The 25,029-nt window shown below is 38.7% G+C and overlaps 1 protein-coding gene across 3 annotated transcripts in view; it reads left to right on the top strand.

Annotated features, from left to right (window-relative positions):
• lnx2a (ligand of numb-protein X 2a) overlaps positions 1 to 25,029 on the top strand; it is a 138,510-nt gene that overhangs the window by 24,814 nt on the left and 88,667 nt on the right. For 2 of the 3 annotated variants that reach the window (XM_080197404.1, XM_080197402.1), the window contains exons 2-3: positions 1,016 to 1,106; positions 20,841 to 21,359. In XM_080197404.1, the coding sequence (XP_080053530.1) occupies positions 20,959 to 21,359 (401 nt within the window). In that variant the 5' untranslated portion in view covers positions 1,016 to 1,106; positions 20,841 to 20,958. The remainder of the gene's footprint in view (positions 1 to 1,015; positions 1,107 to 20,840; positions 21,360 to 25,029) is intronic. The other variant, XM_080197403.1, reaches the window with a different exon arrangement.

Genomic DNA, 25,029 nt, shown 5'->3' with positions numbered 1-25,029 from the left:
CCGATGTGAGGTTCATTGGCCTGTAGTTCCCAGGCTTTTCCCTTCAGCCCTTTTTTAAACAAAGGCACAACATTTGCCACTCTCCAATCTTCAGGCATCTCACCTGTGACTATCGATGATTCAAATACCTGGGCTAGGTGAACTGAATTTTCTCTCTAGCCTCCCTCAAGGATCTGGGATATACTTCATCAGGTCCTGCAGATTTATCTACCTGATGCGCTTTAAGACTTCCAGCACCACCACTTCTGTAATATATACACACCTCAAGACATCAATATTTAATTCCCCAAGTTCCTAACATCCATGCTTTTCTCAACAGTAAATACTGATGAGAAATATTCATTCAGGATCTCACCCATCTCTTGTGAATCTGCACATAAATTACCTTGTTCTTCCTTAAGATGCCCTACTCTCTTCCTTGTTACTCTTTTTGCCTTTCATGTATTTGTAGAAGCTCTTTGGATTCTCCTTTGCCTTATCTGCCAAAACAATTTTGTGTCCCCTTTTCGCCCTCCTGATTTCTCTCTCAAGTCTACTCCTACACCCCCATACTCTTCAAGAGATCCGCTTGACCCCAGCTGCCTATGCATGTGATAATTTAGGAATGAAATAAGGAGAAAAATCCTAATTCTTTGAAATTCAATATGTCAGAAAGCTGTGGATGCTGAGTCATTGTGATGCTTAAGCAATTATGGGATGTGGGGATAGTGCAGTAGAATATCAACTACGGTCTTGTTGAATAATGGAACAGGCTCAAAGGGACACAGAACCTTCTCCTAATCTTACTCCTTATGTATCTGTACTTAACGCATGGGTATTGATTGCCCCGAGAAGGTGTGGTGGGCCACCTGGAACTGAGTGTTGAAGGTGTTCCTAAGCCTGTGGGACTTTCAGTAATTTGACCCAGGGATGATAAAGGAATCATATTTATGTGGCCAAATTAGGATGGTATGTGACTTGTAGTTTATCTTTGAGGTGATTATGTTACATGTACCCTTTTCCCTTGTCCTTCTAGATGCTGAAAGTCACTGATTTGGAGGGATTTTCAAAGAAACTCTGGCAAACTGCTGCAGAGAATCCTGTAGATAGTACACACCACAGCCATGGTATGCTAGAGTTGGAGTGTTTAGATGAGATCTGCTCTTCTGTAACATCACATGCAAACGACAATGTCATGGAATCTTTAGCAGACTGTTTATTTATTAACCAATCTACTTTGATTCATTCTATAAATTTTATTTTTGATGTAACCATTATCTACAAATTGTATTAACTTGCCTGGAATTACAAGCTATTAATATGAAAATGAGTAAGTTTTTTTATTTGTTAGGAAATGCTTTATTATGCAGTGAAATAAAAATGTTTTCTACAGCAATGATCCAAAGCAAGTACTCATTTTATCTTTGTTTATCAAGTGACCAATCTAAAATCAACTTCAGTGCAGTATTATGTTAGAATTGACTATAGTCAGCTGGCATAATTGGATTTGGTGGAAATGGACTGAAAGCATGGTTTGTTTGGAAAGTTGATGTAATATTTGTGCAACACCAGTTCATGATAAAATGGGAATGGATGGGAGGTTTTGATTTAAAGACTTACTTTTCTCTTCCAGCCTGGTGTTAAGCCGTAATTTTATGCTTGAAATTGAATATCATTATGAAAGGTCAGTGTCTTCTTGTGGGATAACATCATTTCATACATAGTGAAGGACAGCAATGCTTTAAATTTTCACAATGAAATGCTGCTTCTGTGACAGGATTAGTTTGATGAGAGAAAAGAGCTTGGAATAAGGACAATAATGCTAGAGTATAAGAAATAGGTGATATATTTGTGCCCAAGAAAATAATTTAGAGAAGAAGAAATGTTTTTCTTGTGTTCATAGTGTTTTGTCCGATTGAATCCTGTAAACCTTTTGTGAAGTAAAAACTCCCGACATAATCAACTAATAACCAATTAAAAATGAAGTAGTAGTTAAAACTGATATTTAATGAATAATTTATTAACAAAGCAAAAATAATTAGTCTGTTTGAGGAAATTGCATGGATAGATATTTTCATGAACAGCAATCATGAGCTTAGAAATATTTCTATCTTATTGAACATCTGTTCCCTTTAAGTCACTACTGGTTACCCATATTTTAATCATTTTGCAAGCAGGTAGCTTATTTTACTCGGCAGTAGAATTGTGCAGCAACTGCCAGCAAAATATCAGAATGTGCTCCTGAAAGTTGGTATAGTACTGATCAAAGATTTTGTTAGATTATTAAAAATTGAAATCCAATGTTATTTATTTTATATCAAGAGGTGAGTGATGGGAAATTCAAATAGAAGGCCAGAGTTTGAGAAACACACTGTTCTGATGAAGGGATGGAGGAGGTTCAGAAATAGGGAGGTGCGTGAAGCATGTAAAAAAGAGGATAACAATTCTAAATTGGAGGTGGATAGAGACCAGGAATCCAACCAAGGGAAAATAGGGATAAGCATATTTGACATTGACAGAGTCATGGATAAGAGTTTCAACAGCAGATGGGCTGAGATGGTGGTTTGATGGGGCTGTTTCATGAACCAGGGTTGAAGGGAATAAGCTTAGTTGGCTAATATCACTTTTGCTGTCTACCATTACCTTCAAATATCTCTGGCATAAAAGCTCGACTTAAAACAAAATGATTCTGAATACTATGTGGAGTATACAAACCTGCACAATCCTATTCTACTTGTCACTGACTACTTGCACACTGATAGGAATGGAATCCTTTGCAACTGAAGTACGGAATTCTGTATAGATCATGAATGGGATTTTGGGCAGCATCCACATTCCTATTTATGCACCATTAATAACGTTGTGTGGATTTTGGAGAGTCCAGCAATGTGGAAAAATGGCAAACTTTTGCAATTCTATCCTATCCAATTTTCATAAGGAAATTGATGAAAATAAGTTCCTTGGTGATGGATAGCTTGATAAATTTGCATCACAGCACTGAAGATTGTCTCACTGTTGCTAATATTCCCTGTGATCAACCATAGAACCACAGAATGATATAATCCTTACAGTGCAGAGACCAATGGACTAATCTAGTCTGCACCAAATCTCTGAAAGGACATCCCGCTCAGGCCCCCCCCTACCATCCCCGTAACCCATGCATTTACCATGGCTAATCCACCTAGCCTGCACAGCTTTGGACTGTGGGAGGAAACTGGAGCACCTGGAAGAAACCTGGAAGACACAGGGCAAACATACATCTTACATCTCAAGGCCATAATCAAACCCAAAGTTCAAAACTTTAGCTACTTTCCCTTTTTTTGATGGAGGTTTCTGCTGATCTGAGTTCCTGGTGATAAAAATATGTTTCCAGTAAATGTTTCTGGGAAGTATAAATGTGATTCCGTGAGTAAGCATGGATTTGGGCAGTCAAATTTGCTTCCTGTCTAAGCCTTTTCAGTCTTTTTCCTGTTGGAAAGTTGGGATCCAGAATTCATTAAATACCAAAAATTAAGCTCTTTCCAACCGAAAGTGTACTTCCATATTTAAGTCAAAATGATTCCTTTAAACAGTTATTTCCTATCTGCCTAAAAATCGTGTGACCCTGATTACTCTGGCAGTTACCTGAAGACAGAGCATATTTCCTGTGAGAAGATTGAAAAATTCTTGTCAGTTCTATGTTTCAGTTAGTGTTAATAATATTACCATGTGAAGATTCTTAACATTTGGTGCAAGAGCTTGCTAAGAGGCTTGGGAGGTCACATACAACCAAGACCATTGCCAAATTCCTTAACCAACTGAATGCTTGTTCCATTCTGGTGTAACCGTCTCTACTAACTGAAAAATTGGGCCTTTTTTAATATTTACTCACTAATTCAGAAGCTTTCTTTAGAAGTCTTTAGATTTAGTAATTATTATCACCTACTCTGATTTAAGAAGTTTATTTAATTTCTCGCTGCACATATACTTTTATTGGATAGTAATTTAAAACACGAATCCTGTTTTGGATTGATTTATGCTACGATCAGCTTCCAATCTTTTGACTTTGTTATTGTAATCATCCAGTTTAATGACACTGTTTTCATTCAATTGTTCAATGTTTGTATTTATAGTCCTATTTTCAGAGCTCTGATCTAATTTACGCTTGGGTTTTAAATCATCTTATTCTTGCTGTCGGCCTTCTTGTTAAGTCTGTGAGTTAAATTTGCAGTCTGAAAGCTGAATTTTGCAGCCTTCTGCAGGCTTATTTGAAAGCAGCTGAGGTCGCAAAGAAAAGCAAATGGCCTTCCTTCCCATCCCTGAACTGTCTGCCAAGGTGGCACAGGTTAGCACTGCTGCCTCACAGCGCCAGGGACCCAGGTTCAATTCTGGCCTTGGATAACTGTCTATGTGGAGTTTGCACATTCTCTCTGTGTCCCCGTGGATTTCCTCCAGGTGCTCTGGTTTCCTCCCACAGTCCAAAGAAGTGCAGGTTAGGTGGTTTGGCCATGCCAAATTGCACCTTCACGTCCCAAGATATGTTGATGGGTGGGAAGATATCAGCTAGCTCCTCGTGCCTTTAGGTCTATTGGGGGCCACTTAAGGGCCTCAGCCTCTGCCTCTGCTATTATTTTATGTAGAGGCAAGATGGGGAAGGTTTCCATTTTTTGGGGAGTTTCCTGTGCCCATCGGTGGCATCTTCATCCACCAAAATCCCACCCCCTCATCCTGCCACCTGCTGCCAACCTCTCAAACCCAGACTTTGCCTCCTAGCCTCACTGGGATTTGCCACCTAGGCTTGCCCAAAATCCCAGACTTGCCTTTAAGTCCAGCCTGTTCCAGCAATGCCACTGCTTGATTCTGGCAATGTTGGGATTGTTGGCCACCAGCTCTCTAAGACAGCACGTCCTCCCAGATGGAGACAGAAGTCCCACTCTGAGACAATTCAAGCTCCTTCTAACTGTGAGGCTCACTTTTCAGTCAGATTAGTGGGTGGTCGTGGGAGGAATACAGCGCCCCTTAAAATCTAGCCCCGAGTCTTGCCTTTTGACCTTGATTTTAATCTTGTTGGGGCATCAGCCCAAGATTGAAAATTGATGGTGCCCACATTGAGGTTCTTTCACCCCAACAGTGATTGCATTTCTTCAGCATCCTTAAGCTATGATTTTTAAAATAGCAAGAGCATAACTCTTTGTGTAGCACAGTCATATTAAGAATATCGGAGGCAACTCACTTATATAAATTACCTTGCTTGTTTTAGATATGAATTTAAATTTGAGCACAATTTGAGCATAATTTTAGTTGGTGTCATCTGCGCTAGGAAAAGTCCCCTATTTTAATCGGTTATGTTTATCTGATGATATTAGTGTTTCCTTTGCTCTTTATGTTTTTTAAAATTTAATTGAACTACATTGTACTCATTTTCTCATTGGTGAAATATAGTTGTGTACAATTTACAGCATAAATATTGTAATATCACACATTAATGTACTTTAAATTTTAGTTATTTTTAATAATCTTATTGAAAGTCTGCCTGTTAAACTGTGATACCTGAGATTGTCAACTGCCTTATATTAATTATGTAGTACGTGGGAAAATTGTAATTTCTGTACTGAAATGTGCTTTTGGTGATCTGCTTAGGCTTAATTTGTCAGATACTTGAGGTGATTTGGGTTTTATATCAGTATGTTAAAAGTTATAGATGTGACTAACCCTTAAATGTAAGCATTGTATTATGTGCACTAATTGTGTCCTCCTATTTTAATCTTGTTCAGTATTGAAGTCCCATGGGAAACTCTTCAAAGATTTATATTGGTTAGAAGCAACCTAGTCTGCTGGATGACAAAGAGACCTTTTAACACCACTGACTCTCTATATTACCCCAGTTATCATTATTGTCAGAATGTGTGCCGTTCAGAGTTTCGCCAGTTCCAAAGACTGTATAACCAAAGATGCTGTCCCAAGATATTCCACTAAGGCCAGAAAAGATAATCTGGGCCCCTCCTGCCCCAGGATTACATTCCCCCTCAATTTATCTTGCTGTGGCTGTCCTGGCCTGATGTTGCGGCTTCGGTCAGGCGAGTTGATTGAGATGACTGTTTTGCACTCCATGTCTTGTATGCCAAATATAAATAAGACCATGCAACTGGCTAGTGTGCTCTGTTGTAAAAGGTCAAAATTATGCTGAAATCAATGTTTAATTTATTCCTTGGGGGGTTGCAGTCCTGCCTTTTTGTTTAAGATTACTTATTGAATGTCCAGGGGCAGATTACTACCTTTTTTAATGTGAAGACTGATAACTGCATTTTTATAAATGTTTCTAATGTAGGAGCTTCACAGAAGGTGTTGGTGAGTGGCTGTTCCATAAGAAATCTATCTGAAATCATGGTGTGAGACTTGAGGCATGTGTAGGGCAGCATGGCAGCACAGTGGTTAGCACCACTACCTCATAGCACTAGGGACCCAGGTTCGATTCCCAGCTTGGATCATTGTCTGTGCGAAGTCTGTACATTCTCTCCATGTCTGCATAGATTTCCTCTGGGTGTTCCAGTTTCCTTTCACAGTCCAGAAGACATGCTGGTTAGGTGATTGGCCATGCTAAATTCTCCCTTCGTGTACCCGAACAGGCGCCAGAGTGTGGTGACTAGGGGATTTTCTCAGTAACTCCATTGGAGTGTTAATGTAAGCCTACTTATGTTACAAATAAATAAACTTTAAGAGATGATTCATTTTTATCAAATCTTAAGAGCAGCTCCTCAAAAATGGCGGGCATAAGTAGGAAGATCAAAAGTGACTGATCAGGCAAAGGGATAGAAGGATGCTTAGAAGGACATGGGCTGAGGATCAAAGGACGAAGGGAGGGATCTGAATCATGGAGGATATTTTAGTTAGAAGGAATTTGAAGAGGAGACTGAAGAATTCAAAATGTAATCCAGATGTGTTATTTTTACAGATTTCATGTGGTGTTGCTCATGGTGAGTCAGACAGAGCGTGCTATTTTTAATAGGAATGTTATGCCATGTAACAATGTATTTATCAGGCCAATGATTAGTGTCACAGAGTCCATTTCAGTTTTATTACATCGTATTTATATTGGTGTTTTGAGGATTAAAGTCAGCAGCTGCTCAGTTTTTCTGTGACAGCTATATTTGAAGCCTGGATTATTCTAATGTTTCTAAATGAGTAGCCTATTTACATTTTATTCCTTACATAATTTAAAGCTAGATTGCACAACCAGTTGGTACAGAAGATGCACCATGTTAGGTGGGTATCTGAAATTTAGCAATGCTGAGAGGTGGGGCGAGAGGGGTCCTGGGGTTTTGTAGAACTGGAGGGCTAGTTCTAGGATTTGCCAGTAATATTATGTAGGCCCTGGAGTTTGGCATCGATGGTTGTGATCGAATGTGACAGCAGAGTGGGGTGTTTCCTGTGGTTTAGCAGCATTGTGGAAGGGAAAACTGGGATTTGGCAGAACTGGATAGATGGGATCTGGCATTCCATCACTAGTTCACTGATGAAGCCTTGGAGTCTATCAGAAATGGGGGAAAAAAAATATAAGCATCAGACCACATTAGTAGTAGGGGTCCTTTCTTTACTGATTTGCAATTTTTGTTTGCAACATTGCCTGGTGATTAGTTTTAGGATATAACTAGTTCTCTCAGATAAAGGAGGCAAAATAATTGGATAGATCATTTTAGCTATGGCCTAATCAATAATTTGTATAATTTAGCATTATCTCTTTGCTTATGTACTCTATGCCTTACTCCTAAAACTGTGGGTCCAAATCCTTTATCAATATATTTTCCCACCTTTTTAAAGGTTTATGTTTCTGACCTTTGAACACTCCTATGAGAATAAATCTTTGAAAATTCTCTTTATAACTATAATGTCCTCATTCCCAGTGGCTTCTACTGAATCTACATTGCAACTTTTCTCATGCTTTTGTTTTCTATAATAGAATGTCTTGAACTACAAATACCAAATATAGGAGGTGGCCACAAAGATGGCCAAGTGCTGGAGTGAGCTGTTTAAAGGCAGTGTTAAATATTAGGCCCTTTAGTCTGTACCCTCACCCTCTATTACTATCCTACCTGCCCCCCAAGCCAACATATGCCCTCCCACCTACCCTTGGAATTACACCTTCCATGTTAACTCACTCAGTATCCACATGGGCAGACCTCCTGAGCCACGTTGAGTTAAATAAAATATAGATCTATTACAGCTTTCACTTTAGTGAACACTCTCATTCAATACAATTAAACCCCTCTATGTACTCAATCCCTTATAAAAACAAACATTTGTATTCATAACCCCGCATGAACGATAGTAAATTTCTTCATAATCTTGAGCTGTCAATCAAACTGAATATACAACTTCCTACTGTGATAATGAAGGGTTATGGAAAACAGCCAAACATTAATAATGCTACATTGATAGCACTTAGAATTTTGTCAACAAACTGCTAATTGAAACTATTGAACTTTTTTTTTCAATTGCCACAGACACAGATAGATGTTTTATTTTCAATTGTTACCGGCCATTTAGATAACTTTGATTGTTCTACAGTCCTTATCCACCCTTGAGTATTTGCAGCCTCTCCAAAGATTCATACCTCCCTCATTGCAGAAAAAGCCCCTTGCATCAGGACAAGTGGGCTCTGTTTAAATTCAGCACACAGCACAGAGTTTAAATGGCCTTACTGAGTTTGAGTTTTCCACATGTGGGGGCCATTTCCCACCCTTATTCCCTCCTGAAGTAGATATGTAAAATGTTGACACTGGAATTCTGGACTGAGGCTCCACCCACCATTTTGAGAGGCCTCTGGAATCTTCACGACCGTGAAAATCCAACTCAAAAGTCTGTAAAGGAATGTAGCTAGATTAAGCTTTTGGGCAAAAATTTGGCGGGTTGAGTATGTTGAGGGAAAGTGTAAGATTGTCCAATTGGCTACGGTCCAGAGAGATGTGGGTATCTTGTATATTAATTACAAAAATATTAACAGGCAGGTACAACAGATAATTCGGAAAGCATATAGAAGGTTGGCTTTTATTGCAAAGGGCAGGAAAATAAAAGTTAGAAAGTTTCTTGTTATAGCTGTACAGGGCAATGAGACTGCCCTGAGAGGACAGTGAATGGTTTTGATGGTCTTATTTAAGGAGGGACATACTTATATTGGAGGCAGTTAATTGAATGTTCACTCAGTTGATTCCTGGGAATGAAATGGCTGTCTTATTGAAAAGATTGAGCAGATTGGTTCTATATTCATTTGAGTTTAGAAGAATGAAAGTGATCTTTTGAAACGCAAGATTATGTGGGGACTTGACATGGTATATGCTGATAGGATGCTTCTTCTCACAGGCAAATCTGGAACTAGAGGCATTGTTTGAAAATAAGGGGTCTTGTATTTATGAATCAGATGAAAAATTTCATCTCTAAGGATTGCTGATTCTCATCCCCAAAGGGCTGTAGGGGCTTGGGCATTGAATATATAAAAGACTGAGTTAGACAAATTTTTGATAAGGCAGTTGAGGGTTATGGGGGGGCTAGCAGAAAATTGGAAGGAAGGCCACAGTCAGATTATGCAATATATTATTGAGTGGTGGAGCAGGTTTGATGAGCCAAATAGCCTAACCCTGCTCCTATTTCTTATGATCTCTATAGTGGTCCCAATTATGATTTTAGGGAATAGTACTCTACACCTTACTCTCATCAAAAAGCAATAGTTCACTTCTTCTCTGTACCCTAACATTTATTCAACAATGTATTCATGTTGCCACTGTCCTTTTTATTCCATGAACTTCAACTTTGTTTGCAAACTTGATGTCATGATGACCACGGGGAACAGTCAATAGATCTCCCCATGTGCCTTGTAGAATACAGTTTCTCCTGTTAGAGGCTTGCCCAATAGGATAGGACATGCAGAGGGGTATAAAAGCAGTTGGCTCCATTCAGGCCGGCAGTTGAAAGACTTTGAGGCTTTCCTGTGCAGGGCAGCCGCTGAGCAGCACTTTGGCACATTTCAAATAAAGGGTGATGATGATGGAAAATTGGCCTCAGTCAGATTATTACGCTTATTATGTAGTACTTTCAAATACCTTTGTGGATATCAATGTGCACTTCATCAATCACATTACTCTCGTGGTTATGTCACCAAAAATTCAATCAAGTTAATTAAATATAATTTGCCTTTAATAAATCTACTGACTTTCCTTAATTAATCCACACTTTTCCAAATGACAATCTTGTCCTGGATTATTTTTTTTAAAGTCTTTCCACAACTGAGTTTAAATTGGCTGATCTGCAATTGCTGGATATATCCTTTGACCCTTTTTTGAACTTGGTAATGTTACATGGTAATAGTAGGTCTGAATGAAATGTTTGTTGTCTTAAATAGATGACGTGTATATACATTATTCTTGTAGTTAACAAGTACAGTAAAGAGTTCAAGTTAGGATCTGTCTCCACTCCCAGAGGCAGGTCATGTGTTCTTTTACATCACTCTGTGGGTGGTACACTACCTGGTCCCACTGGTCGGTGCAGGCTTGGAGGGCCGAAGGGCCTGTTCCTGTGCTGTAATTTTCTTTATTCTTTATTAACCTTTTTTGCTAGACCCTTATTCTACACCTTCCCTCCACCTCCCCACCCCCGCAAGATACTACACCTCCCTCCGCCCACCCACCACCAGCAAGTCTTTATCCAATCTATTTCAAGTAATTCTATATTACATTGCCAATTGTTATACATTACATTGTTATTGCTGTTTCAAGTCCATCAACCCTTTCAAGTCTCAGAGTTCAAAAGTTCGGCTAGTCTGGAGGCCTTATAACTCTTCCATATCTCATTCACACAAATATCGGAACAATGGCAGACCCTGTTGATTTGGAATTTGTTCTGTCATCTGAGTATCTTTTTATCCTCTTCATTTTTCATTCATTGGTTTGAATCATTTTTGGTTGATTCAGAAGTTATTATGAATCTTTGCATTCAAAGCAACAACTTGAGTAAGTTGTTTATCTTTGAGTCATCTGTGAAACTTTTTAACAACTTCGTCTGAGCAATCAGTTATTTTTGGAATCTTTCCTCCATGATTGCTGACTGCTCCTAAGACTCTTTAATTTCATTTGTTAAATTTTCAATCTATTCTGTAGCATTCCCTTCTCTGGTTTTAAAGTCTGTACACTGCACATCTCGTCCTTCATGTTGTTCTGTTTGAACCAAAGTTGTTGTTTATCCAGCATTCAAATAACTGTGTCCTGATTCATCAACAATTTCTTCTCCTGTTCTAGGTATTTTGCTCGATTGCTTGAAGTTCATTAAATTTTAGTTGAAGATCCATTTTTGTTGATCAAGTTCATCATTTAAGCATTTCAAGTCCTATTTCAAGTGTTCCACATTTTTCTCATTTGATAATATGCTTCTTTCATATTTGAAAATTGATTCACTATGCTAATATGATTTTCCTTGGCAGAGTATTATTCCTCTGTGCTATCATTCAAGCTTGCATTTTGTAATTGTGCTTCTGCTATTTGTTTTTGAGGTTTCTCTCGCTTTCTTGTGACAACTTCTACTTTCTCTTGTTGTTTTAGGTTCTTGATTTTTCCATCTCTTTACATGCCACCTTGGAAATGTAATGTTTCATCTTAAGTTTTCTTCCAAAATATTCAACCTTTTTTCAGTTCTGTAGTCTCTTTCTTGTGCCTTTGTGACACCTCAAAAATGTTTATTCCGATCTTGAACAATTTAATTCATTGACTTTAGTGTCTTGTGTTTTCTAGGGTATCTTCCAATTAAGTCCTGATGTGAACATTTTCCAACCTTATTTCATTTTGCTTTTTCAGTGTTTATTTTATATTTCATCAGATAGCTTTCCTTCATTCACAGCTGGCTGTTCGCTCTGCACTGTCACCTGCTGTAATTTATCAGGATTTCCAGAGGTATAGCGTGGTTTGTCCCAAATAAATTCTTTCCTAAATGTTGAATTTGTATAAAACCTGAAGTAAATCTCACTGGTTTATTTTCAGCTGCACTTTCAAAATGAATCTCCCGCACTCAGTGCACTGCAGAGTGCAGATTTTAGCGGGCCTGGAGACTTCAGTCCTGGACTCATTAATTACATTTAAATCCCCATTTGAATAATTTATTCAACATCATTCTTGCCTCAGATCTTACCAAAAAAATTCGAAGTGTCAAACGAATGTGAAAACTGGAGAGAACTGCGCTTTTTTTGGTGGGGTGGGGGGGAAGGTGTGTGAGCTAAGAATCCAATCTTCTATACTGAGGAAAAAACGAAGCAAGATCTGTTTCCTGCCAGCAGGGGGAGGGGACAGGGCCTAAGCTGGTCAAGAGGTGATGGTTTGCAACAGAGGGCATCATTGCATATGCACAGATCGTAGAAAGATCTGTTGCTGCCTTCCCTCAGCTATCACTGGCCTCCATCGCTGATTTTTGGGCATGAGGCTGATATCCAATGCTGGTAAGATCGCGAGAAGCGAGATATAGGGCGAGAACCCGATTTTCTTTTTTTTTCCCCAGCTCTCTTGTGATCTTACCGGCTTGCCCTGCCCACTGACTGGTGGGATGGGAAGGTAAGATCACCCTTTGATCTGCTTGACTGACCTAATTTGCCAGAAGCAGATCCAGAAATGCTTCCTTTCTCTTTGGGCTAGAAACATCATGATTAAGAAAATTCTTCTGAACACACTGACAAGGATCTGGTGAGCTGAATGGCCTCCACCAGTGCCATTATGACTCTGACTTTTTAAACTCTTTCCCCTCTCTCCATAGTGCTACTATCTCAGTCTGTATTAGGGTAATTAAAGTCTCCATTATCACTAATTTATAGTTTTTGCACCTCTTTGTAACTTTTCAAATTCATTCCTGGGTATTTTTCCCACTAGTAAGTGGCTTGTGGGATGCTCCTCTTCCGTAATGAGAACTCTGTTGTTTCACAACAAACAGAATCTGTTTTTGATCTGTCTCCAGCACTCAGCCAGGGTTTCACACCTGAACCATTACACTCCTTCATTCTCTGCCCGTAACAGTGCAGTACCTTGGGGAGCTCTGACTTGTGGGTGCTCAACTCCTGTTGCTGTTCTAAGGTAGGGCTTTCTTTCTTGAAGCCTTTTACCTGTGCCCAGCTGAACCTGACTGTATCTGAGCTAGAAAGCTGCATGTATCAATGCTGCAAGTCCTCAGTAGCACTGGGACTCAGCCTGACTGGGGGATCAATAAGTACTCCAGATCCACTTTTCTCCCATGTTCAGGAGCAACGTGTGCCCTCCAACTCCTGAGGTTGAATAGCTAAACTACTGTCATGAAGGTCTGACATTACATTTACCTTACCAGTGTGAATAAGGTCATTAAACCTTTTCTGGCCCTGAATCAGTTTCTCCTTGTCAACTTCATCTGCTGATATTCTCAGTGATCTCAATCCACGCAACCTTGATTTTGGATGGTGGCCTTCTCCTGCCTCTAGAAAGGGAACCTCCCTCTTCTCCTTCACTGCCTCAATAGGACCTCCCGATTGGCATCGCTGAAGCAAGGACCAGCCTAGCCTCATGTTCCAGCCCTCTGCCTTTCCTGTTCTGTAACTACTGCTGCAATTTAATGAGTAAAATTTAATGAGTAACCAGTAATGGTTTGCTTAAAAGGTCTGTGCTCGCTCCTACCTTTGTTCACTAATTTGTTGCCCAGCCAATCCTCCGGCCAATTAAAGCTGCCCCTTTGGAAATCGAACCTGTGACTGCTTTCCTAACAACCTGGGGAGGATGAAGGACCCAGAACAGTACAAGCATCTGTTTCCCAGCCTCAGAAGGAAAATCAAGCCCCTTGTATCCAGTAATATTTAATATCCAATTCTACCCTTTTTTGAGCCAGGTCTCCATTATTCTGAGGCTGGACCGGGGTCTAGGATTGCTGGCGGTCTCCATCTTGAGCTCCTGGATGCAGCCCTAGGCATTGTTCAAGTTAATTCTGACATCTGTGCTTTCTGTTGCTTACAACTTACAATTGGTAATTTTCTCACCAATTGCCACTATACAATCTGGTGATGAAGCTCCATGGGACAGAATGAGAATCACAACATTCATGATTTATATTAATGTTGAAATTGTGCTGTAATAGAATACATGCTTTAAGTTGGTAAGTAAGTACAGAATGTCCGCAATTGGGGAAGAATTATAGATTCGTTGCCTGAGTAGATAAACCATTCAATCTGGGTGTCTGAGAGGAACTGAGAGAGCCTGTGACTTTATTTTGCTGCCTTGGAAACAAACCTATTTTAAGTTACAGGCTAGCTTCAGACTCATTAGCTGGAATTTTACCGTCCCACCATGGGAATCAGAGTGGGCGAGACGTGGACCGTGAAAATGTCCGTTGATCTCAAGTGGGATTTTACAGTTTTGGGACAAGCGAGGCCATAAATTCTGTCCTTTCATCCTGAACATACAATTATTGGAATTAACAATTTAATCCACATCATTAACATTGTCCTCAATATCAAAAGTATAGGTGAAGTGTCCAACTTCAACCTGAAACGGACTTGCGTAGAGGAACATCTGGCAGGTATTTCTAGAAGAATGAGTGAGTAGTGGTCTCCAGTGCTTCATGTTTCTTTGATTCTAATTAAATAACTAATTTTAAAAGTTGTGGTTCTTTTTTAGAAATTTGTTTAATTCTTTTGTGCATTTTGCATTCAGAGTGTCAGCCATGGCTCAGTTGGTGGCATGTTCTGGGCTTTTGTGCCACTAGTGCACAAAAATCAAGGCTGATATTCCAATGCAGCACTGTACTGTCAGTGGTGCTGTTCTTTGACTGAGAAGTTAAACCAAGGACCCAATTACCCTCCCAGATAGATTTTAAAAAATCCCCAGTCATTATATTTCAAAGAAGAACATGGGAGTTCTTCTTGGTGTCCTGACCAATATTATCCGTCAATCAACACTGCAAAAATAAATCTTCTGTTTACATAATGTTGCTGTTTATGGGGAGTTTGCTTGGCTGTGTTTCCTACATTACAGTGACTACAGTTCAAAAATATTTCATTGGCTGTGAAGTGCTTTGAGACATCTGGTGGTCCTATAATAAATGCAAAACATTTTATTTGCTGGATATTATTTCTAACTCTGATCTGAATGAAAAAGGAAAATGGAACAAATTATTTGAGCAATTTAGTCAATTTTGCCATGGTTACTTTTCAGTTATTGCTAGTTTTAGAACGTCGCTTGTTCCTTGCTGACAGGTTTTTCCTACTCATGATCATATTTAGTAAATTAGGTATTTATTTGCTTAGAAGAGACAGGTGGTTATTTGAATCCATTACAATTTTTGTCATACAAATGTATAATGATTCCAGATTTGACATTTTTGAAGTTGCTAGACAGAGAACTTTTAACGATTTTGATTTATTTGCATATATGAAATTTGACACGCGAAATAAGAGTTTTTTATAAAACAGGAGTATATTCATTTCAGGCAAGCTGTTAACAAAAATAATCCATGTACTTGGTATTTAATTGCTAAACCAGAAGTTAGAGGAGTGATGTGTGACAATGTAAGTTCCAGAATGCACAGCTCAACCAGGACCTGTACTGTGGAGGTCAATTTAGTTGCAAAGCAATGCAGAAGAATGCTGCCATGCAGAAAGATAGTCTTTTTTAATCTTTCTTAAAATAAAATTGTGCCATCCTTAAATCTTCATGGATTATGACCCTTTGTGGTTTATGGCCTTCAGCTATGCCTGGTCCAGTGATGCCCTGGGTTTCTGTGGGACCATGAACTCAGGAACTCTTGGTGCTGGGAATATTCCAACCCAGCATTCTCCTATACCATGTGAAGAGTAGTTGCCTTTTATAAGGCTCCATGGAATCTGTGATGCAAGATTGTTTGTAGATTTTAGACCACTTTAAACACTTCTGAAGGTATTTTTCCTGGAGTTACAGCAGGAATATGCCGCAAGTGTAGTGGATTTTCAGCCCTGCTGTTTTTGAAATACTATTTCATCTAGTTTCTTTTAAAATTTTAATCAAAAATGACTGCAAAATAAATAACCATACAATAATACTGTACGTATAAAATTATTTTGAAGCTAAATCCTGGTAGAAATATGGATTAATGAATCCAGTGGCTTTAGAGCAAGCTTATGTTCTATTTTGGTCACAGATCAACAAGAGGGGCATTGTGATTCCTGCTTAACAGTTATCTTAACAGTATTTTTTTAAACACCTGCCATGGCTGAGGGCAACGCGTCACCTTTTAAGCACCTTTTGGTGCCTAATCTGCAAATATAGCAAGCAAGGGGAATGTATTCAATTATTTTTGCTGCCTTTTGGATCAGCCTGTACATATATCACTTGCATATTATACTGGCATAGCACAGCGATATGACTCATTCAGTGTAGGAGGCATAAATCACGATGTGTCGCTTGAAGATTAATTCTTTGCTGTGGGTGGCATAACAGCTGGGTGTATATGAAACAACAATGTAATGATTTTGAAAAAAATAAAAAGTTGTACTCTTGATGATGGTAGATGTATACTTATAATGGAAGGAGTTACAAGGTTGTCAATTTCAATCAAGGATTTAGATGACTAAACTGCAGGGGCAAGGTTGATGAATGTCAGCAGATCACATAGGTTGAGTAACATTTTTTAGATCTTCATTGCATATTTTTAAAATGGAAATACTTAAGTGAGTTACACCTACAGTATCACTAAAATGCTGAAATAAAATACCATGGGAAGAATATAAAAGAACATTAGAGCTGAGTGATGAAAATGCTCAACCATGTGGCAATTGGATGTAGTGACTTGGGATGGATCTGTTTCTGTTAACAGAGGCCAGTATCCAGATTTAATTAGATTTAAAGCAATTGGTAGATGGATTAGAGGAGTGTTGAGGAAAAATCTTTTTACACATGTTGGAGGTCTGGAGCTCACTGCCTGAAAGGGTAGTAGTGGCAGAAACACTCATTGCATTTAAAAATACTTAGATTATGGCACTCCCTTTTCAGGAGACTATGGACCAAGAGCTGGAAAGTGGAATTAGGCTGAAAAACTCTCTTTTGTTTTGGCCAGTACTGACATAATGGTCTGGATTTTCATCCTAAAGGTGGGCGTTTTGGAGTCAGGAAATTTCCCAGCTCCTGCCTCTCCTCTCCTCTCTCTCTCTCTCTCTCTTTATTCCCCCCCCCCCCCACCACAGACAATTACACTCTCCATGCCAACCAATAGCATGAAGGGTATAGGCTTTGTGAAGTCTAACACTTGTGAACATGATTTTTTTAAAAAAACCAACATTCATTCACTACTTGCTGAAACTTCAAGCACATAACACCACTTTATATTGTGTAAATAAATGTTGTTTAATGGACAGTATAGCTCACAGAGAAGAAACTGCCAATCACGTAATGTTAAATGTCTGGGAGAGTAAGGTAGTGTCAAATTTTAAGATGCAGGAATTCTAATAAAATATGTTCACCATAACATTTCTAAATATTATTATGTTGGATTCCTGTGTATTAATCATTTAAAATGTCAGTGGAACTATACTTTTTAAGTGAAAAATATTAGTGTGGTAGGATTTTTATTTTGAATCGTTACTGTTTAGCATAGCAAGAATTTAATTATGCAACAGTTAATTATTTAATTCAAAATATTAAAAACATGAATTACAGAAATCTTTACTTACTTTTTGACTGGGAAAACTGCTTCTCTTGATTTATTTCTAACCAAGGTTTGAGTGTACAGGACACAATTTCAAAATTTGAAGATGATGCAAGACTTAGAAGTATTGTGAATTGTGAAGAGGATAGTGATAAACTTCAAGAGGATGTAGACAGACCAGTGGAGTAGGCAGATACATGGCAGGTGAAATTTAATGTCGAGAAGCTGAAGCGATGCATTTTGGTCAGAAGAACAAGGAGAAGTGATTTAGTGTATATGTGCATAAATCATTGAAGGTGGAAGGCCAGGTTGAGAAAGCAGTTAAATTATACTGACACTGGGTTTTATAAATAAGGGCGCAGAGTACAAAAGCAAATAAGTTATGAGCCTGCATAAAACACTTGTTCAGCCTCCATGGGAAGAATCTGAAGTTTTTAGAAAGGATACAGAGAAGATGCACAAGAATGATTCTGACGATGAAAGTTATGTGGATAGATTGACGAAGTTGAGGCTGTTTTCCCTTCAAAAAGGGAATGTTGAAAGGAGATATGTGATGCTGGATAGCTTAAATGGGGAGGAACTTTTCTCATTGGCAGAAGGTCAAGAACGCTAAGATGATTAACAAAGACCCCAATGTGACATGAGGAAAAATCTCTTCATGCAACAAGTGGTTATGATCTGGAATGCATTGTGTGAGTATGTGGTGGAGTCAAATTCAGTTGTGGCTTTCATAAGGGCACTGAGCAATTATCTAAAAGTAGAGTATATAGAGCCACAGGAAAATGGTCAAGGAGTGAGACTAGCTGAGTTGCTGTAGTAGAGAACTGACACAAAGGCAAAGTACTGAATAGCCTCCTTTTGTGTTGTGAACATTCTATGGTTCTAGTGTATATATACATTCAGGGAACTTGATAAAAACATGAGAAAGAAGGTTACCCAAATGTGATCAAGAAGAGTGGGAGGAAACTTACGTGGAACATAAGCACCAACACACGTGTGCCAGGCCAAATGGCCTGTTTCTGTGATCTAAATTCTATGTCAAGTTGCCAGCAGGGAATACAACATTAAAATGGTGTTTCACATCCTCAGGCCATCACAACCCAGGAATTAGTGAATTACTCTCTCTCTGCCCTCTGCCCCACCCCACAGCACAGCCCCAAAAATCTCTCTGTCCCCGGCACACTCCCTTCTCCAACACTCCCACATACAATCATTTCTCTCTTTGTGCCCTCACCCCCACTCTCTTCTCTGCCCTTCACATGGTCTTTTCTTCACCCATCCCACACACCCTTTATTCGCCATCCCTCCTACACACTTTTTCTATTCTCCACCCCTCCCAAGCACACTCTCATCTCCCCTCCCACCTGCCCTCCTGTGTCCAATCATTCACTCATTTGTGGCATTTGCTGCTTTGTTGCCTTGCTTGGGATCCTGCTACTTCCTGCCCTGGGCCCTGGAACATGCCTTCAAAACTTACTTTCTCACTTTTTGCTGCTTATCAATCATAAGCTGGTTTATCTCAGCATTATTCACTCGTGAGTTTATCAATAACAAATACAGGGAGGAAGCAGTCTGTGATTGGAGGAGTAGTTTTGCAGCACTTTTTTCAAATACAAGTCCCTTTTAATGTCCAATAAGTTTGACAAACTGCATTGAGTTGGATAAATCTGTTTTAAATAGAAGGTGCTGAAGCAGTGCTCCAATAGCACTACATTACTGATCTGGGATCTCAGCCAAGAATGCATAAAAGGACTTGGCTGAAATCCCAGACATCCATTAGTATGTTGAAACAGCTGCACCCCAGGGAAAACACTTCAAGTGCTTTTACAATGAGATCAACAGCATAAAATTTGTAGTTTACTGGTTGGTTGATTGCTTAGAAATTGCACTGTTTGAGACCTCAGCAGTTCTGGAGAAGCATTAAATACTAGCACCAATGTGGATTTCTGTATTATTGTTCCTTTTGCTGTCCATTTCACAGAACAATGACAGCGAATGTTGCCATTTTCACCATTGCAAAATCCAGGCCACTGCTTTTATTTTCCACAGTTCTAAGGTGATTCCTTTTGCAAAATATATTTGGCGACAGTATTTGTTTTTCTAAATCAGAACAATTATTATCAAAGGAGGTCATGGACATTTATGTTTTGTTGTTTGCTCCCACAATCTGTTTCATGTCTTTGTGGTGGGATTTCTGTCAATAATGAGGCTTCATCATATTTCCTTTATATGGGCACTTATCCTTTAAGTGACTTCACTCCTTTAATTGTAAGTTCACAATATCCTATAAAGCTTCTCTTGAACACTGTCCAGAGTTCAGGTTGCATTGGGAATTAAACAATTGTTTTAAGTAGAATGTTCTCACTCATATTGTTCTAACATCAATAAAGGGACCAATATTTGCAAGCTATTTTCTCCAAGTGAAGATTAAATTAGCTTGGGAATGAGGTCTTGAAGTTTTGGTGAAGAGTTTGGGTTTGGCTAATAATGGTTTGGATTTGGCTATTATTGTTTATGTTTGAATTTGATTGAGGGGAGCCACTGTGTGTTTGCATAGGTTTAGACTAGTCCAAAGGTCTTCGTTAATGCCTAAAAACCCTGGATTGAGGTCATAAAATGACTCTCCTACCAGATTGAGAGCTTATCTGGAATCAGATACAAAGTGGAGACAAGGCAGCTTTTGAGCAGGTGCATGGAAACGTTGATAGAGAAAAGGGATAGGATAGTTTTTTTGGAGACCTAGAGGTTGGTGATGAAGGAAATCGAGGAACAATAGGAAAGGGCATTGTCGGGGATTATTTTTTTCAAATGGCCTACTCTGCTCAGTCTTATGCTGCACCTAATGTTCTAACCTCCTATTATGTGAACTGCCTGATTTTTGTATAATGGGTGACTGATCCGCAGTGCAGGCTTTCTATGAAGGCAGCAAATTGGAATATTTTGTGAAATGTTACATGAGAGCTTTTAACCATAGGTTGTTAACTGGTTTTTTAATTGAATATCAAGTGAAGCATTTTGATAAAAAAGATAAATATTATTTGGAGCTAGCTATAAAGTAGAATGACTCATTCTCTGAATATATGAAAAAATGAACTGTCTTTAGTGTAAATATTCATGTTTGATACTGTTAAACACTATATTCCTCAATCAATTAAGAATGGTAAAACAATTGGGTAAAGTGGAATTTTTGTTTGAAGAATAACTTTTTAATTTTTTTGCAGAACAATGAGACTCAAAGATTGCTGGCACCAGGGATAAATTGCATTTGAATATCTGACCATGGACCGATAACCATAAATTAGTAACTGATTGACAGCAACTGTGCCAAAGTGAGTTACCATGAGTACTACTAATGGTGACGTTAATCCAGAGGAACAGGAGTCCCCTTTAAACCCATTATGCTTTGAGTGTGGTCAGCAGCACTGGACACGGGAGAACCATCTGTACAATTACCAGCATGAAATGGATGATGACCTTGTCTGCCACATATGTCTCCAGCCTTTATTACAGCCACTTGATACTCCCTGTGGGCATACATTTTGCCACAAGTGCCTCCGTAATTTTTTGCGAGAGAAGAATTTCTGCCCATTGGACCGCAAAAGGCTTCACTTTAAACTGTGCAAAAGGTCCAGCATCCTTGTTCACAAACTTCTAGACAAACTGTTGGTGTTGTGTCCTTTTGAAAATGATTGTCAAGAAGTGATGCAACGCTGTGATTTGGAAGCACATCTTAAACATAGGTAAGCAATATGGGAAAAGGTTTTTGAAAATTCCAAGTACATAGATTACCATCGTATCAATATTGATAAAGTCACATTGATGTAATTACTAAGTATCAGGGCAGAGAAATTCAGGCACAACTGTTCATGGACACCTCAACTGCACAATGTTAACTGCTTGTGCTGAGGTCTGAAGGTCTGAGGAGCCCCTGATTTTGGATCTCTTAACCTCTTCTTAATGTAGACAATGCTGCTATAGGAGTCTTGCACAGGCTGGTGCTCTAATTTGTAATTTAGTGATTTGATTGGATTGGTTCATGTGGGCCCAGAGGAGGAATGAGTGAGTTTTGGAGTTCGTAATCAAGGCTCAGTAGGGGTTGGATAGGAAGATCACAGGCCTTGTGAGTGATTTGGGGTGACGCGTGGGCTGCAGGGTGAGGTCAGATAGAAAGTTCAGCATCCTCAGGAAGATTGGGAGGAGTGCAGGGAATGATGTTGTGAAGTGGAGGCTAGGATCAGGGTGATGTGGCATTGGAAGGTGAAGTTATAAATTTCCAAACTGCAAGTGGTATGATCATAAGTGCTTCCTTAATCAGCTTGTCGCTTCACGGCAAACCTAAGTTGCAGTGAGGACTAGAAGCAGACCTTAAGCAACTTATTTACACATACAAATAGACTTATGTCTAATTTCATTGTAGGTTTAAAAAAAATTCTGGCCATTGTCATTGCTGGGGAGCCTGGGTAAGATGCTGTTTGGAGAGTTGGTGCAAACTCAATAGACTGAATGGCCTCCTTCTACACTTCAGGGGTTCTAAGGTTCTAATGGGCAGATATATGTCTACATGCAGCATTGGGTGCCTTTTGGGGAATGTGGTGCTTTAACAAGACAATCAATTTCATGAATATAATTTTAACAACCTAACTTTAATTTAATTCTAATTTAGCCATTGTATCTCTGATTCATTTTCCAAAAAACAGCTAACTCTGTCTAAAGGAAAACACCGATCAGTTTTGTGTATTATACAATTTTGTTAACACTGTCAGGCAAGTTTAACCTCATTGTTCAGATTTGTTAAGTGAATGGATTTCAAGAAATCTTTAAGCACAAAAAGCTTTATCTCATTGATCTGATACATGATCAATGATTTTATTTGACAATAAGCAAAGCGGTTTATTACATTAGAATGCCATGCTATGAATTTTATTTTGCTACTATTAATTCCAAGAGATGGAGGTAGTGAAGAAACTGAAATTGATATATATTCATTATATTTACAAATATATTCCGCTATGACTGATTTCTATTCATATTTGTCAGGTTAAGAATGTTTATGGTCCCACATGATTATTGTTAATCAAACCTAGGTGCTAATAAGTTCAAAATTCTGCTCGTCATCAAGGAATAAAATATGGTGCCTTGAATTTAGGGGTACAGCAGATATAAAGAAATCCCATCGGTTTTAATGAGTATCCTATTTATTCAATATATTGCATAAATAATTGGTAGCTTTAAATATTATAAACGTCTACTGTACTTGCTTGGGCCACCTTGTTACTAAGAGGTCTGGTGGTGTTGTCCAATACGTGTTTTTGAATCAAGAGCGGAGGATGCTGGAAAAACTCAGCAGTTCTGGCAGCATTTGTAAAGAGAGAAAGCAGAGTTAACATTTTATGGCTCTTCATCAGGACTGAAAAGAGGAGACTGTCAGATGTTAAAGTGTAGCTGTGAGTGATTGCTCCAAAATGTAGCAATTTAAGAACAAAAGATAGATAGCAGAGAACGGGGGTGGGGGAGAGGGGAGAAGTTGCTTTGAGGCAATACATATATAGGATGTTGTTTAAAAATTGAGTTTTACAAGGAGGAGAAAAGGTACAAGCTGAAACTGCTCGACTCATTGAGTCCTGAGGGCTGCAATGTGCCCAAACTGGAAGGTGAGATGTTGCTCCTCCAGCATGTGCTTAAGTTTTTAAAATTTATTTATTAGTGTCACAAGTAGGCTTACATTAACACTGTAGTGAAGTTATTGTGAAATTCCCCTAGTCGCCAGACTCTGACACCTGTTCAGGTACACTGAGGGAGAATTTAGCATGGCCAATGCACCTAATCAGCTTGTCTTTTGGATTGTGGGATGAAACTGGAGCACTTATGTCATCCGTGTGACATTAATAAATAAACTTAAACTTGGGTGTGGGAAATGTGTCAAACCTGGTTGAGTATCCTATCAATTGCTGGAAATAGGCTGAATCTGGTTAAGTGTATAACAATTTGAAACTCTAGCTTGAAAAGTGTTTGTGCAATAGAGGAGAACGTGGAGAAATTGGGTTTTGATTGGTTGAGCTTGCATGTTTTTACAATTGTGTTTCATACATCATCATACTGATATTGCAATTGATCATATTACAAACTTAATCTGTTTGATTGCATGAAACATGACATGGCACTAATATGTATGGTAACTGCTGAAAAACGTAAGCTACTAGTGTATAAGTTAGCTAATCCTTTCAAACCAATCAAGCAAATTGCTTGGTCACAAATGAAAATTTTCACATATTTATATCTACTGTAGAACAGTGTGAATTACCTTCATTAAAAAAAACCATCTAATGATAACCTGCAATATTCTACTGGAATTATTTTTTTCATCGATATTTTTTCATCAATATTCCATCAAGTACTTGGAGAAATGAACTTGGCATCACTCATTCAGATACATGTTTGCCTGTCACTTTATATCGTTTTACATTTAGGTAATGCCTGCATTTTTCAGTGTGTCATCTATTTATTAAGATCTGACATTCTTTCAGCCAAGAACAGATTTTAAATAATACAATGCACATTACTTCAGACATTAATACACTTGAGCATTATATGACTTTGTTGACTGACCAATTTAGTTAAGTGTTTCACAGGTAATATTTTACGTTCTAAATTTGACATAATTTACCTGTGGTTATTAGCCGCATTTTACTTCAAAAGGCTAATTTATGAAGAAACAAACTGATCTCGTAAAGCAGACAGTCAACAGTTACTGCAGCTTCTAGTCAGACCTCCCAATATGATACTTATTGTGACTGCTAGAATAGGTTGTAAAATACTTCTGCATGACAGTTGAAGTTTAAAATGGGAGAGTGCTTCTTGGAAAGCTAAAGTCAAATGGGTTATATGTGAGCTGAAAATTAAATAGTTGCAAAGAATTGTGGTTTTTAACCTGTATAAGCACGAAAATAAAGTCTATGTAGCTAAATATGCTTTGGGTATTAAGAATTACCTCAACTTGTAGTAGGAATTAGGAGCGGGAGTAGGCAATTTAGTTTTGAGTTCGCCCCACCATTTAACATGGTCCTGGCTATCTAATCCTGATTTCAACTCCACTTTCCTGCCTGCTCCCCATAGCACTTTATCCTGCTTTTCGTCAGAAACTTATTTATTCCTTTCTTGAATCTGATTGACTCTCTCTCTACTGCAATCTTCACAAATGCATTACCCTCTGAAAAAAGTAGTTTTGCCTCATGTCAGTTTTGAACCTACCTCCTTTCACTCTCTGTATGTATGACCTCTTGTTCTACAACATGCACCTTATGAATCCTCTTAAGCATTGGATATACCTCAATCAGAACCCTCCCCCCCCGCCCCACGACCCTACACTCATTCTTCTGAACTCCAACGAGTACGAGCCTGAGCTATCCAACT

This window comes from Carcharhinus amblyrhynchos, chromosome 10, assembly GCF_965287045.1.
Source record: "Carcharhinus amblyrhynchos chromosome 10, sCarAmb.v2.hapA, whole genome shotgun sequence".
Classification (NCBI taxonomy): domain Eukaryota; kingdom Metazoa; phylum Chordata; class Chondrichthyes; order Carcharhiniformes; family Carcharhinidae; genus Carcharhinus; species Carcharhinus amblyrhynchos.
This window is presented reverse-complemented; position numbering and strand designations above follow the sequence as displayed.